Source organism: Arabidopsis thaliana, chromosome 3 (assembly GCF_000001735.4).
Source record: "Arabidopsis thaliana chromosome 3, partial sequence".
NCBI classification, from domain to species: Eukaryota; Viridiplantae; Streptophyta; class Magnoliopsida; order Brassicales; family Brassicaceae; genus Arabidopsis; species Arabidopsis thaliana.
The window spans coordinates 4011766-4025057 of record NC_003074.8 but is presented as its reverse complement, the minus strand read 5'-3'; the positions used below and the strand labels follow the sequence as shown (position 1 = coordinate 4025057).

General features: G+C 38.8%; 5 protein-coding genes, 1 long non-coding RNA gene and 1 other non-coding gene across 10 annotated transcripts; 3 read left to right on the top strand and 4 right to left on the bottom strand.

Moving 5' to 3' along the window:
* The first annotated feature begins 700 nt into the window (after positions 1 to 700).
* emb2742 (CTP synthase family protein) lies at positions 701 to 6027 on the top strand. Its single transcript, NM_112102.3, has 22 exons — positions 701 to 806; positions 940 to 1089; positions 1253 to 1332; positions 1417 to 1503; positions 1579 to 1629; positions 1716 to 1833; positions 1912 to 1968; positions 2068 to 2132; positions 2216 to 2299; positions 2393 to 2443; positions 2563 to 2625; positions 2732 to 2775; positions 2906 to 2975; positions 3067 to 3129; positions 3267 to 3356; positions 3445 to 3483; positions 3557 to 3784; positions 3873 to 3958; positions 4040 to 4088; positions 4176 to 4256; positions 4368 to 4461; positions 4550 to 6027. The coding sequence occupies exons 2-22, from the start codon at positions 972 to 974 to the stop codon at positions 4705 to 4707; spliced, it is 1776 nt and encodes a 591-aa protein (NP_187873.1). The 5' UTR covers positions 701 to 806; positions 940 to 971; the 3' UTR covers positions 4708 to 6027.
* Positions 5231 to 5998, bottom strand: FLA14 (FASCICLIN-like arabinogalactan protein 14 precursor; the record flags this gene model as incomplete). Its single annotated transcript, NM_112101.1, has 1 exon — positions 5231 to 5998. One exon carries the CDS (start codon positions 5996 to 5998, stop codon positions 5231 to 5233), a length of 768 nt encoding a protein of 255 aa, NP_187872.1.
* A 366-nt stretch (positions 6028 to 6393) lies between the features above and the next one.
* Positions 6394 to 6807, bottom strand: AT3G02575. Its single transcript, NR_140926.1, has one exon. It is a non-coding gene; the product is annotated as an other RNA (long non-coding RNA).
* AT3G12650 (uncharacterized protein) lies at positions 6427 to 7228 on the top strand. Its single transcript, NM_112100.1, has one exon. It carries the CDS (start codon positions 6461 to 6463, stop codon positions 7175 to 7177), a length of 717 nt encoding a protein of 238 aa, NP_566431.1. The 5' UTR covers positions 6427 to 6460; the 3' UTR covers positions 7178 to 7228.
* On the bottom strand, positions 7189 to 11011 carry AT3G12640 (RNA binding (RRM/RBD/RNP motifs) family protein; the record flags this gene model as incomplete). Of its 4 annotated transcripts, none has more annotated exons than NM_112099.3 (10): positions 10469 to 10845; positions 10188 to 10288; positions 9878 to 10106; positions 9755 to 9805; positions 8628 to 9452; positions 8367 to 8421; positions 8152 to 8213; positions 7950 to 8056; positions 7764 to 7851; positions 7189 to 7646 (listed from the first exon to the last, which is right to left on the bottom strand). In NM_112099.3, exons 1-10 carry the CDS (start codon positions 10601 to 10603, stop codon positions 7383 to 7385), a joined length of 1917 nt encoding a protein of 638 aa, NP_566430.3. In that variant the 5' UTR covers positions 10604 to 10845. The 4 variants fall into 4 exon arrangements, with proteins under 4 accessions (NP_566430.3, NP_001325954.1, NP_001325955.1 ...); NM_001338003.1 differs by having other exon boundaries at positions 7383 to 7646; positions 9755 to 10106; positions 10469 to 10608; positions 10725 to 11011; NM_001338005.1 differs by having other exon boundaries at positions 7383 to 7646; positions 8628 to 8983; positions 9080 to 9452; positions 9755 to 10106.
* On the top strand, positions 7391 to 7589 carry AT3G02565. Its single transcript, NR_140925.1, has one exon.
* A 463-nt stretch (positions 11012 to 11474) lies between the features above and the next one.
* SAP5 (A20/AN1-like zinc finger family protein) lies at positions 11475 to 12951 on the bottom strand. Its single transcript, NM_112098.2, has one exon — positions 11475 to 12450. The coding sequence runs from the start codon at positions 12349 to 12351 to the stop codon at positions 11869 to 11871; it is 483 nt and encodes a 160-aa protein (NP_566429.1). The 5' UTR covers positions 12352 to 12450; the 3' UTR covers positions 11475 to 11868.
* Between the last annotated feature and the right edge of the window lie 341 nt (positions 12952 to 13292).

Genomic DNA, 13292 nt, shown 5'->3' with positions numbered 1-13292 from the left:
ATCCAATTGAGCATTTATCTGCCGTTGATTCGGTTCTCTTGGATAAATATCGTTTCCATTGTGATTTTGTTTATAGCAATTGTCAGTAAACTCCAACTAATCTCCACAATAAGATGAAACAACACGTAACAACAAGATGTGACAGAGTGACGACAGAGAGCCAGTGCATGAAACATGCTTCTTCAGCAAGACACATGTCGGTGCTAACTGCTAAATCAAAAGTGGGTCCAATGTTTTGTTCTTAAGAGTCGAAGAAGAGGACATGACATGAGAAACAGAGGCAAAGGAAGAAAACATGGACTAGTTGTCTCCGTGTCTCTGATTTTAAGTTTTGATGAAACATGTGGAAGGCCTCTATTAATGGTATAACGACAAATGATGAAAGTAGCAAAGGAGGACTCAAAAAGTTTGATGCCTTTTTGATTGGATCTTTTAAAAATATGAGCACACTTCCCTATAATACTTCTATAATCCAAAATACTCTTTTGGGCCTATCTTACCAAAATTATGCAAACTTCCACAACACAAACACGAGTGTCACAAACCCTAAATCTAATCTCAAGAGTCTGGAGCAGAAAAATAAATTTACCATGGTTTTGAAATTTACCGTTTCAGTCCCTTTTTATTTTATTTTCTTACTCAAGCCCAATGTTGATGTATTATTTTGAGATTAAAAAACTTTTGACCAAATAAAAAAACTATTTTGATTTGCTTTCAATTTGGGTTTAAATAAGAGTGAGGGTCTCGCAGGTTAGCTTATAAGCCGCCGCCTTGAAAATCCAGAAGGCCATTTTTGTTGGTGAAAGGTAGAATTCGTAAATTTCTTCTGCTCACTTTATTGTTTCGACTCATACCCGATAATCTCTTCTATGTTTGGTAGAGATATCTTCTCAAAGTCTTATCTTTCCTTACCGTGTTCTGTGTTTTTTGATGATTTAGGTGAAGAAGAAGAAGCAGAGACAAAAACGATTATGAAGTACGTTTTGGTGACAGGAGGAGTGGTGAGTGGTCTTGGCAAAGGTGTCACTGCTAGTAGCATTGGACTTCTCCTTCAAGCATGTGGTCTTCGTGTCACTTCCATTAAAATTGGTGAGATTCTTGTCTATCTGGATTGCATGCAACACTCTGTATTATTGGTCACCCGCCAAAAAAAGTCACCTTTTATTGTGTAACGGCTTGTATTGTGAAGCCAATTTAAGTGAATTTCGTAGCTATGAGATCCTTTTTTCACATTTACATTCCTTGTATGTAGATCCTTATCTTAACACTGATGCTGGAACAATGTCTCCGTTTGAGCATGGAGAAGTATTTGTATTGGATGATGGTGGAGAGGTATGTCATATTGTGATTTTTGATGTATTTTCTAATCATCTCAGGTATTGTTCCTCAAACTTGATGCATTGTGACCCCTTTCAGGTGGATTTGGACCTTGGAAACTATGAACGATTTTTAGACAGTACATTGACCCGTGACAACAATATAACTACTGGAAAGATATACCAGGTATTTGTACTACCTCCTCAATAGTTATCTCTTGTTAGAGCCAGGTTACAAATTTGTGTACCCTCAATTTTGCAGTCAGTTATTGACAAGGAAAGGAAGGGGGACTACCTCGGAAGAACTGTACAGGTTCATACATTACTTGTGCTCTTACTTAACTTCCTCTGGTTCTAATTTGATTCAGTGTTTGAACAAAGTTTTTAACTTTATTTAAGGTTGTTCCTCATGTTACTGACGCAATCCAAGAGTGGATTGAGCGTGTAGCTAATGTTCCTGTGGATGGAAAGGAAGGTCCTCCTGATGTTTGTGTCATCGAATTAGGCGGGACTATAGGTACTGTTTGTTGGATTATATTACATTTCCTGACAATTGTTCAGAAGAGTGAGTTTTATTATTCTATTTTCTGTACAGGTGATATTGAATCTATGCCCTTTATTGAGGCCCTTGGTCAATTCTCGTATAAAGTTGGTGAGCGGTGCTCTAATTTATATTAACTTTTGAAGATTCAGTAATTTTCTTAGGCTATTGCTTATCGGCTTCATCACCGCATCTGTCTTTTGTTCTTAGGACCTGGTAATTTCTGCTTGGTTCATGTCAGCCTTGTGCCTGTTCTCAGTGTTGTTGGTGAACAGGTAATCGTCTATATAGTTGATATCTTCCATTGAGATTCTATTTTATTAGTTTGTAACGACGGAGATATGAGCCTATATTGCAGAAGACGAAGCCAACCCAGCATAGTGTGCGAGGCCTCAGGAGCCTTGGTTTGACACCAAATATCCTAGCATGTCGCAGCACGAAGGTAATGGGCGCTCCAATATTGTCATGTCCTTTAAGTGTTGATGTTAGCTATGGTTTTTGGTTTTTAATCTTATCAGTTCTTGTTTTGTAACAGGCACTTGAAGAAAATGTCAAGACAAAACTATCTCAATTTTGCCATGTGCCGGTATATCTTGTTAAATTTTTGGTTCTTATTTGCGCTTCTTAGCCTAGGAAGGTCAGATTTCTCATCAAAAGACCCCTGTCCGAGTAAACATTTCTGTCTGCTTTCCTATGGTTTCCCAGGAAGTGAATATAGTAACGCTCTATGATGTTCCAAATATTTGGCACGTTCCTCTGCTTTTAAGGGTAAGTACATTTCAGTTGAATAGTTTCTTACTAAAATCTAATGAGCTTGTTCCTATGCTGGATTTTTTCTCTTATCATTCTTTTGGTGTTAACTTCTCTTCAATAGGATCAAAAAGCTCATGAAGCGATCCTAAGAGAGTTAAATCTTAGGTTTGTTTCTGAACCATCTTTTCTTTTTTCTCTCTCTTGAGTGTAAGTTTTATTTTGCTCTTGGCTCCACACTATAAGATTGTCTGTGATGGCTTTTTCTCTAGTCGTTTGACATTTGCTTATTCTGCAGTAATGCTATAAAGCCTGACTTGACAGAATGGACTGCAAGGACTAAAATTTATGACACACTGCAAGACCCTGTTAGTCAGCTTTTTCTAATTATGTTTTTGATGCCATTGTGTCTATATAATCAAAACCATTGTTCATTCTCGATGGTGTGTTCTCTTTCAGGTGAGAATAGCTATGGTTGGAAAGTACACTGGCCTTACTGATTCTTACCTTTCCGTGTTGAAGGTAATTGTTTTTCTGTGTTCTTAAACAAACCAAATGTTGCATTTTATAATCCCAACCTTTAGTTTATAATTGATTTCCTTACAACAACCGTGTCTAATATTGACGATTCTTAAAAATGGGATTTGTGTTCACTGCAGGCCCTTTTGCATGCTTCTGTTGCATGTCACAAGAAGCTTGTCATAGAGTGGGTTGCAGCTAGTGACCTTGAAGAGATAACTGCACAAGAGGTGAGCCTGGCACTCTGGTTTTTGTTTCTCTCAGGGTACGAAAAAATGTATTTACTCTCATGAGCTTTTGTATGACGTACCCTTGCAGACGCCAGATGTCCATAAGGCTGCATGGGATCTTTTGAAGGTACGTGAATTTTAATGGAGCCTGGCACACCAATTTGGTAAATATGTTTGACTCAACACTTCGGTTGTTGCAGGGTGCTGATGGTATCCTAGTACCAGGAGGGTTTGGTGATAGAGGAGTGCAAGGGAAGATACTTGCTACAAAGTACGCCCGTGAAAATCAAGTCCCTTTCCTTGGCATATGCCTGGGAATGCAGCTGGCTGTTGTTGAATTTGCCCGCTCCATTCTTGGTTTTCACGATGCAAACAGCACAGAGTTTGAACCAGAAACTTCAAGCCCTTGCATCATATTTATGCCAGAAGTACTAAACAATCTGGCTCTCTCATTTGATTGATTACATGGTTTTCATGTATTAAGTATCTACTTATACTTGTTCAATCTCTCAATAGGGATCCACAACTCATATGGGGGGCACAATGCGCTTAGGGTCAAGGAAGACTTACTTCCAGGTTGCTGATTGCAAGTCTGCCAAGCTGTAAGCACATAATACAGTAGCACATGATAACTCGTAGGATTCATTTCCAAAATCTATATAACTTCTAATCTCTACATTCAGGTACGGTAATGCAAAGTTTGTAGATGAGCGACACAGGCACAGATATGAGGTAATATTTCAGCTTCTTCTATTATACATGTTATTTTCCTTGAGATTTCTTGTGAGTTGTTGACAGTGAAATATATATTTTTGGCAGGTAAATCCAGATATGATATCAGAAATTGAGAAGGCTGGCCTCTCCTTTGTTGGGAAAGATGAGACTGGGCGTCGTATGGAGGTAATATGCTTGTGGAAAACATGTTTAATGTGTGACTCTGTCTGGGATTGGAACAATAATTGAATGCTTTTGTGATGTTATGCTTCATTATTCTACTGGTTTGGTGTGCAGATTGTTGAACTACCAAGTCATCCATACTTTGTGGGTGCTCAGTTCCATCCTGAATTCAAGTCCAGACCTGGGAAACCTTCTGCATTGTTTCTAGGTAAAGTCTAGGTTATAGTTTGATAGCTTTTTTGAGCAAGAATCTGTGGTAATGTGGTGGCTTACTAAGAAACACTTTGATTCAACAGGTCTTATCGCAGCAGCGTCTGGGTGTCTAGAATCAGTATTGCAAACAGGTGGCAAGGTGAACATAGTTTCGAAAAATGGAGTAGCCAATGGATCTGCAATGGGGAAAGTTCATCAGAACGGCAATGTCTATAGCAATGGAAACGGGCTTCACCACTGACTCGAGAAAGGAACAATTTTACTGCACTTTTTAAGCTTTTTTGCTTTTAATCAAAGCTTTCTTTAAGCAAGTCGACATGTATAGTCCCTGAGTTTTGTTTCCTTGTCTTGAAAACTTGTTTGGTTTCGTTGTTAGGGTTTGGGGAGAGACATGGATATGAATGTGCTTCCTGTTCTTGGGTTACTTTTTACCTTTCATAGCTAAAAACTAATAAAGATCTATATTCTAGTTTCTTCTGGCTCGTTGAATAATAACAAAAATTTGCAGTTTGTGTTTTGTAACTAATAGGTGCTTTCAACAACTTAAGTAAAGATAATATCCAAGAACTTTGAATGTTACATTTTTCTGTCTTTATTGTATCGCTCAATTTATTTTTCCCATAGAACTTGTCAAGCTAAATCTTTTCGTACTTTTTAGTGTTCATGTTTTTGCAGCCATCCGAGCTGCGTCTGTTTTATCTTTTTTTTTTGGCTTTCCTTACAAAAACCTGAACTGATCTGTTTAGTTCTTTGCACACTGTTTCTCATCGAAGTCGAGCCATGAACCACCAAATGAATGACATCAACAGCGTAAACGCGAAAGCGGGCTGAGAATCGTTTCTTGAAACTCCATTAGCTGAGCCGGCGTTTTCGGAAGGTTCATCAGCAGCAGCACCAGGAGCAGAGGATGGTGGCTCGTCAAAATCTTGACCATCATCATTAGGTGATTCTGCAGGGCGTGGTGGAGATGATACCGGTGACAAAGGAGAAGCAGTAGGTGCATTATCACCTTTAACATCAATCATTATAGCACTACTAATATGAAGCACAGAGATGTTAAACGGTAGTGCTGCTACAGTGTCTTGAAGCTGAGCATCAAGGCTAGACCCAGGAACCGCAGAACCAAACGCCACGTCTCCGTTTTTCATAACGGTTGCGTTCAAGAACCCTTGTTGGCCTCTGGCTAGACCGCTAGATTGGAAAAGAGTGGTGAGGAGTACTGTTTTCTTGCTCAGATTCTTGAGTTTCTTCTGGTCGTAGTAATCTAAAACAATGTGAAGGCTAAGGATTTTCTTGATGACGGAGGTTGGTTGGCCAGAGAGAGAGGAGAGTGCACCGTTGGAAACCACAAGGACGGTTATGGTTTGACGTTTGTTGATGGTAGAAGCGAGCTGAGTTTCGGAGAGAAGCTGGTTGAAATTTGAGAAATCATCGTGCTCGTTTAAGATGTTAGTGATGTTGAATGAATTTGATGAAGTGTAGAGGAATGTGGAAGCAAAAAAGAAGAAGAAGATTGTAAGTGAAGAAGACATTGTTGTGACTTGTGAATCGCTTGATGAGTTTATTTAAAAAATTTGGTGGCATTTGGCTTTTATATTGAATAGGCATGAGGAAGAGAGTGTGTTTCTCCAAACTTTGTGGGAACTTGGTGTTTTGTCTTGGATTAAGAGCACTTGTAGGTACCGATTATATTGCTCAATTCACTTTAGAGTAAGCCACTTGTTGCACATCGAGTTCTATGCATTGGGATATACGAGTAATCTCATAGAGCGATGATGATAATGTAAATGGTCATGAGCCAAAATCTTGTTAGTATCGATGATAGTCTAAACCAAAGAACCGGTTAAAATTGATCTAAACCGTTGACTTGGCTAGAAGCTATAATTTGATGGATTGGGCCGAAAGTGAAAGATGAGCCCAAAACAATTGGCAATAATAGAAACCCTAAATTAATTACGTAGAGCTTCTTCTCTGCATCGAAATCGGCGACGACGATGATGATCTCTCGTCGATTGGTTTCAAAATTCCTTAAACCCTTGTCTTCTCCATCTTTCCACGTCTCTCGCCGTCATCTCCAATCTTCCTCATCTCTCATAAGAAACCATCTGATCCACGGATCAGTAACTAAGGAGCTTGGTCTCTTAAGATCCTTTTCTGTTTTCAATATCGACAAACTTAGATCTGAAACATGGTCACCGAGGTATTTCTCGACACCAAGCGGAGAGACCGAGCCGAAGAAGCCAGAGGAATCGAAGGAAGAGGAGCTGCAGAAGATGAAGCACCAGGAGATCGAAGGACCAACTGTGGAACGCGATTTGTCAGCGTTAGGAAATGAGACGAGACAAGTGTTGGAAGGGATGATGAAGAATATGTATAGTCTAAGTGGAGCTATGGGTGCTTTGGGTTTAACTCAATTGATTCTTGGAGCGGCGATTTTATACGCCACTCGAGCAGATCCGATGAAGGAAATGACAATTCAGAGCTGTATAGCTTTCGGATTCCCGTTTGCGATGGCGTTGATGGTGAGAAGATCGTTGAAGCCAATGTACTTCTTCAAGAAGATGGAAGAGTTAGGTAGGCTGCAGATTCTTACTTTGACACTTCAAGTTGCTAAGAATCTCAATCTGTTGTTCGTTAGAGCTCGTGTTGTTTCCATCTTGTGCGTTGTTGCCTTGTGTTTCGGTAACTTGTTCCTCTTGTTATCACCATGAGAGCTTGAAATACAATATTTTTTGTCTTTCTTTTTTCATTAATAACCAAACGATTGAAGAAGCATGAAAGTCAATACAAGTGAAAGTTTTGGAGTAGCTTTATAGAGCCAAAAAAAAAAACAATTGAGAATAATATCCGATAAGGTAGATGATAAAACTCATCTTCCTTTGTTTTACCTAAGCTCTTGCTTCTCTTTCTAATCAATCAATCGTTGGCAACTCCGTCTGATTTTGATTCTGCTCTGACATACGTGAGACTACGAGCATTGTTGGGAGCTACATTGTTGTTGTTTCCTGTGTCAGCTGAATCACGCTTCCATTGCATACTCCTGCCTCCACCTCTAACAACAGAACGACCCCTAACTGCACCACCTCTAAAGTATGATGGGGCTCTTGTGAACCTTCCACCTCGAGACCATGACATGCTCGATGCAGCCTCTTGATTTTGTCCATTGCTTCCTTTCACAATCTGTATCCATCAAAATATACACAAACTCATTCCTTATCCTACTAAGATGCTAACCAATCCTAAAGATCACAATAAGTTGGCTATGGTAAACAGTTAAACACGGGCTTCAATATTTACCTTGAGAATCCGAGACATGAAAGAGGTACCATCCAGAGACAATGCATTCTCTGCAGCTTCTTTGCGTGTGAACTCAATGTACGCTGATCTGCAAAAGGCGATCAACTTGGGTCACTAAGGTATCCTCGATAACTGAACTGTGACATATCAAGACATTAATTGGGGTCATGAATTCAGACAACTTACCCACTTGGTTGTCCTGTTGCTGGATCAGTAACTATGAAAGCTTTAAGCACTTCACCAAACTTGTTAAAATGCCTTGAAAGGCTGTCCTTGGTGGCACCAAAATGAACCTGTTTTACGACCAATCACATTCAAATTAATACACCAATTGACAAGTTTTTGCTCAATTCAAGTTCACGAGTATAAAAACATTAACAATTATTACATTGGCGACAAAGATTGTTCGAGAACTAGCATCTTCCAAAGGGCGGGTAGTGGATAATGTCCCTGCAAAGGCCAGTATATCATCTTAGATCAACTTTAACATAGGAACTACAACAACAGGGACCAAAGAAGTGAGGTTGTCAAGGAAAAAAAAAATAGAAATTCCAATAGCATGAATCTTCAAATAGCTTAAGACTGATATATTTAACAACTCACCAGGAACAGATTTATTGGTCGTTGATTCTTCTTTCACACTGGCAGCAGGTTTTACCTATCAAAGAACAACAAGGCAGCTTGTATTAGGAGTCTAGTTGATATCACTAGTAAGAACGAAATAAGTCATCAGGACATAGACATGAGGGGTAAATATTAACAAGAAACTTTCGAGATGTTTTATATTTCATGGCCAACATATTGTGGAAGATGACTATCATTGAAATAGCTAGTAAGAGCATGCATCTAAAACATGGAACTTACATTTCCATTCCCTATTGTATCACCCAAGATTTTCTGCGTCGATAATTGAGTGGTAGCTTCACTAGAAACTAATCTGCCTTCGTCCATATATCTTTGCAGACCCACATCTGGTATTTTCCTCTGCTCCTCTAACTTTACTGTTTTCCCTGTATCTATATTGCCTGAGAAACTTGCAGTCTTATGCTTGGTTGCAACTTCAGGAAGGCGATTTTGATAATTTGTCCCTTTAACTCGTTTGGAGTCATCGACTAAACGATGCTGCAGACTATTTGGATTGTTAATTCTGTTCCCAAGATAAGTACTTGGGTGAGACACATTAACACTTGAACCGAGTCTGCCTCGATCAGACGAAAAATCTGGATTCAAGCCAGTGTCATTAGTTGTCATGTTCTCAAAATACACTCCATTATTGGCAAGACTCTGTGTGTATTGAAGCTGTACCGCTTCCTGACCTTGGCTAAAATTCCTAGATTCTTCATCCTTGGGGGAAACTTCACCAAGTACCATATTCTGGTCCAGGGTCTCTGATCCAGTAGAATGACTAATTCTGTCAAAGACACTTCTCCCAGATTTTGGTTTCTTGGCATCTTCGGCTGCTTCGGCGACAGCTTTCATAACAGTAGCCATGGGATTCACAACCCTAGCAACAGATCGAATTTTCCGAGCTGGATCAGGGTCAGATGAGTTTTGAGTAGATGTGGACACCACTGAACGAAGACGTTTTAATGAGGATTCAGTCGAACTATTTGCCGGCCTTGATATAGCTAGAGCATCTCGCACAGCAAACTGAAGCAGCCGGCGAGAGACATCAGGTTTAGCTTCCCTCTATCAAACAAGTCAAAGAAAACAAAATCAGAGAACCATAACCAGTATCCATACATTGGCTTTACAGCAGGACAAATACTGGAACAAGGCAACCTTATAACACAAAGATAAGAGTAATACGGACGTCTGACTTGTTAGTCTCATACAAAGCAGAACGCAAAGATGCCCTCTGACCAAAACTTTACACTGAGAATGTCTTCACAATATCCCATCCAATAAACTATTTTAGCATTTTTTTCAATTTTCCAATCCAAGTATTACGTGGTGATTGCTATTCAACAGAAATTAACAAAATAACAGACCTGTTCATTCCGTGAGTCGTCAGTTCTAGACCTTTTCCTCTGAGATTGAGCCTGCGGAGATGGAGACCTTTTATTATGTCGGTGTTTATGATCTTTCTTCTCGTAGTTATGAATTTTGTGAACCTCAGAGCTCAGAAGAGGAGGGATCTCAGAGACATTAGTCGGCTGGCTTCTCCATTGTCTACCACGACGTGCACCATTTGATTTATCAGATCGTCCCTTATCATATTCAGAATCCAGAGGAACAAGTGCTTTATCCTCATGACTGCTTATCAATGAGCTTTTTATGGTAGTTCCCTCCACATTAGAACTAAAGTACTCATCTACACTTTCAGCCAGATGATCCCACAACCTGCATATATCCTCCTAGTGAATATGAATTTCTAAAAAAGCAATAAACTTTGTTACACAAAGATAAGAAATATATAAATACCAGGCCACAAAAGAGTCGCTATCATCTCCAAGAAATATCTTCAATTCATTATTTGCTTCCTCTTTTCTTCTCCCATTTCTAAGCAAGACGATCACATATTCCTGCAAGCAAAAGACTTTGTTGTCATTTGAATTCTAAAGAGACTTCTTAGCACCACAATAAGAACAACTAAAGTTCAATTCCAAAACTCAGCAATTCTAGCTACAAGGAACACGAATAATAAACCCCAAAAGCGGATATTCCAATTTTCTGAAAAAGATGGAGAATCGATAAAATCGTACCACAAGAATGTCATCCGTGTAATCGCCCATATACTCCTTGAGTTTATCCTTGACCATCTCTTTCAACTTAGCAACTCCTTCCACACTGAAATCACCGTTAAAGGTCCGATCATCGACTAGATCGGCGCTTCCCATCTTCACTGAAAATTCCTTTACGAGATTATTATCAAAGACCTTAACTTGTTGCCACCGCAATGAGAGAGCCCAAGGAATCAACAAATTGGAATATATATATACACGCCACTAAAACCCTAACCTATGCACGATTCAATTCGAGAACGGATAGAATTAAGGAGCTTCAAGGTGGTGGTACTAGGGTTTGGGTTTCTGTCGGAGAAATCCAGAAAGCAGCAACCCAGACGATTGAAATCCTGATTAATGTCTAAGGGACGGAACAAATTAGATATGAAAAGCCTCTCTGAATTTCTTTTAATTATAAACGGTGCGTTTTGTGTTTCAATTTAAAACAACACATTTATATTTTCACTATTGGGTTGGGCCTAATTAGGTGCTCCAACTTTTAGTTTTTTTTTCTGACTTTTTTTTTTTCCGTCAGTTTTTTTTTTCTGACTAGAGTTATAAATAATCATAGTTGCATGAAAGTACAGTATTTTGTTGCAATTTTTAGATGACAATTGAAAATTGTCCCAATGAACTTACTTTTTTACACATTTTATTAAGTAGATATAACTATAGTCTGGCTACAATGATAGTTGCATGAAAGAACAGTATTTTGTTGGACTTTTAAGATATATGCAAGATATTTTTGTATGCGTTGAAAATAATTCACATAAAAAACTCGTAGAATGAGTAAGCTCATGTTAATATTATTAAAAGAAAACAAAAGTCTAATGTATAGTTTAATATGTTATGCTTTAAAATATACAAATCTATAAAAATAATGGAACACAAGAAGATGATAACCCATACAAACTCAAACACGTTATTGGCTTTGCTATTTTATACGCCAAGCAAACTTGTCTGATAGAAATTGGCTTTGTGAGTTGTGACGCACAATGGACTAGTAGTATCGTGATAAGTACATCTACCACACGAAACGAAACGAAACCAGAAAGACATGTTCCTAAATTACCAAACAACCCCTTCGTCTCTTACATACACCATTTCTCGATGATCAAGAAGCAAATTCATGAATCCGTAAGCCACACAATAATAATATTAATAATCATTCACTAATATATAAATTAAAAGATGAAAAAAAAACGTAAAAAAAAAAATTGAGGTTCAGATTTTGATTTGAGGAGAGGAATAATCTCTCTGATCTTCTTTTACAACACATCACCAAATCAAATCCATGTCTCTCCGACCAATCTCTCTTCCGATCGGAGCTTTTGAACCACCACAAGTTTTTCAACGGTTGAGATCGAATTTTTAATTTTTTAAACTTTGACCATTTTCGCAGCCTTGACCACCGGATTTTCTCTAGCGATCGCCTCACGACCAGCGGTTTTGTAGTCGTAGCTACAATCATGACGATCGGAGTAACGGTGCTCTGAGCAGAAAAGCTCACCGCATCGGCACCTGAATCCGGTCAACCCAACTTTCTTCCGACAACCAGAACATCGGTTTACGATCTGTTGATCTCTCTTCTTCACCGCATCGATCTCTCTTGGACGAATCACGACTTTAGCTGGTGACGAACGAAGATTGACAGATCTAGCCGATCTCTTCAAGATCGAACCTGATTCAACAACACCTGCGGCCGCCGAGACGAGAGATGCGTTGAAACATTTCTGACACATGTTGTTCGTCGCAGGATTCGCTGTAACGCCGCAGTTATTGGTACATAACGTCGTTGTTGTTGTCGTCAAGGTTTCGAGAACTTTGAACTCGGTCTCTTCCTTCTCCGTTCTCTGAGCCATCGTCTTATTGAATCTCCCTGCTCCTCCGGCGAGTTTACGGATCGATTATGAGGAGAGAGAGATAGAGAGGTAGAGAGAGGTAAGAATGGAATATGGGCCTCATAGAGAGACGCGTTTCCATCTCTCTTATCATCTCTCCTTCCACCATCCCCACTTTCTCGTCTTCTGGTGGATTTACGTTAATACCCTCATCGCTTTTTTGGAATTACCAGAGAGGATTAAATATGCATTTCAATGATTCTAGAATGGCTTATGACGCCATACAGCGGACAACAACATGTTTCTCTTTCTCACATTTTTGCTTTTTTGGGTGTATTTTCTGATTTTTCTTTGAGTATACTCTAATTTATTAGTATCATGACTTTTATAAACTGAGATATCAAAGAAGGGTGAGGAAAATCGCTGGAATATGGGCCAACTTGTTTATTTATGTTTCTCTCCCAACAAAAAAATCACCAAAGAAAAGTAATACCATAATCATATATATATCTAGAGGTGTTATTGTGTTAACTAGTTTCGAACACCTGTATGTTTATGTTTGGTTCGACTTCGGACATGTTAGATTTTTATTTTTTACTTTAGGGAAAAACAAAAAGAAAGAGATTTTGGGGGTTAAAACTGTCACACAAAAAAAACGACCTGTGAGGTTGTAAAGCTACGCGTACAACATGTCAACATGCCAATTTGCAGACTTTATTTTTTTTCCATGTTTTTGCGTTAATCAGTAGTATTTTATTTGCTCTTTGGCTTGGAGGTTGAAGCTTTAATGGTCTTATTTTCCTGACCATATTCAACAAGACAACAACCCAGAAGGTGGATTGTATTTCGCGAAATGTTTCTACTTTTTTCTTATATAGATAATGGGATGATGAATTAAAATTGAAATTAATCTCTACAGCATGTAAGAAAATTCGAATATTTTAGTCATTTGATTTTGATAA

Bases quoted from the DNA above. Each gene is read 5' to 3' on its own strand.
- emb2742 (NM_112102.3), top strand. From the start codon at position 972: ATGAAGTACGTTTTGGTGACAGGAGGAGTGGTGAGTGGTCTTGGCAAA. The intron at 2,300-2,392 runs GTAATGGGCGCT...GTTTTGTAACAG, and splicing joins TAGCATGTCGCAGCACGAAG to GCACTTGAAGAAAATGTCAA. The intron at 2,444-2,562 runs GTATATCTTGTT...ATGGTTTCCCAG, and splicing joins CTCAATTTTGCCATGTGCCG to GAAGTGAATATAGTAACGCT.
- AT3G12650 (NM_112100.1), top strand. From the start codon at position 6,461: ATGATGATCTCTCGTCGATTGGTTTCAAAATTCCTTAAACCCTTGTCT.
- SAP5 (NM_112098.2), bottom strand. From the start codon at position 12,351: ATGGCTCAGAGAACGGAGAAGGAAGAGACCGAGTTCAAAGTTCTCGAA.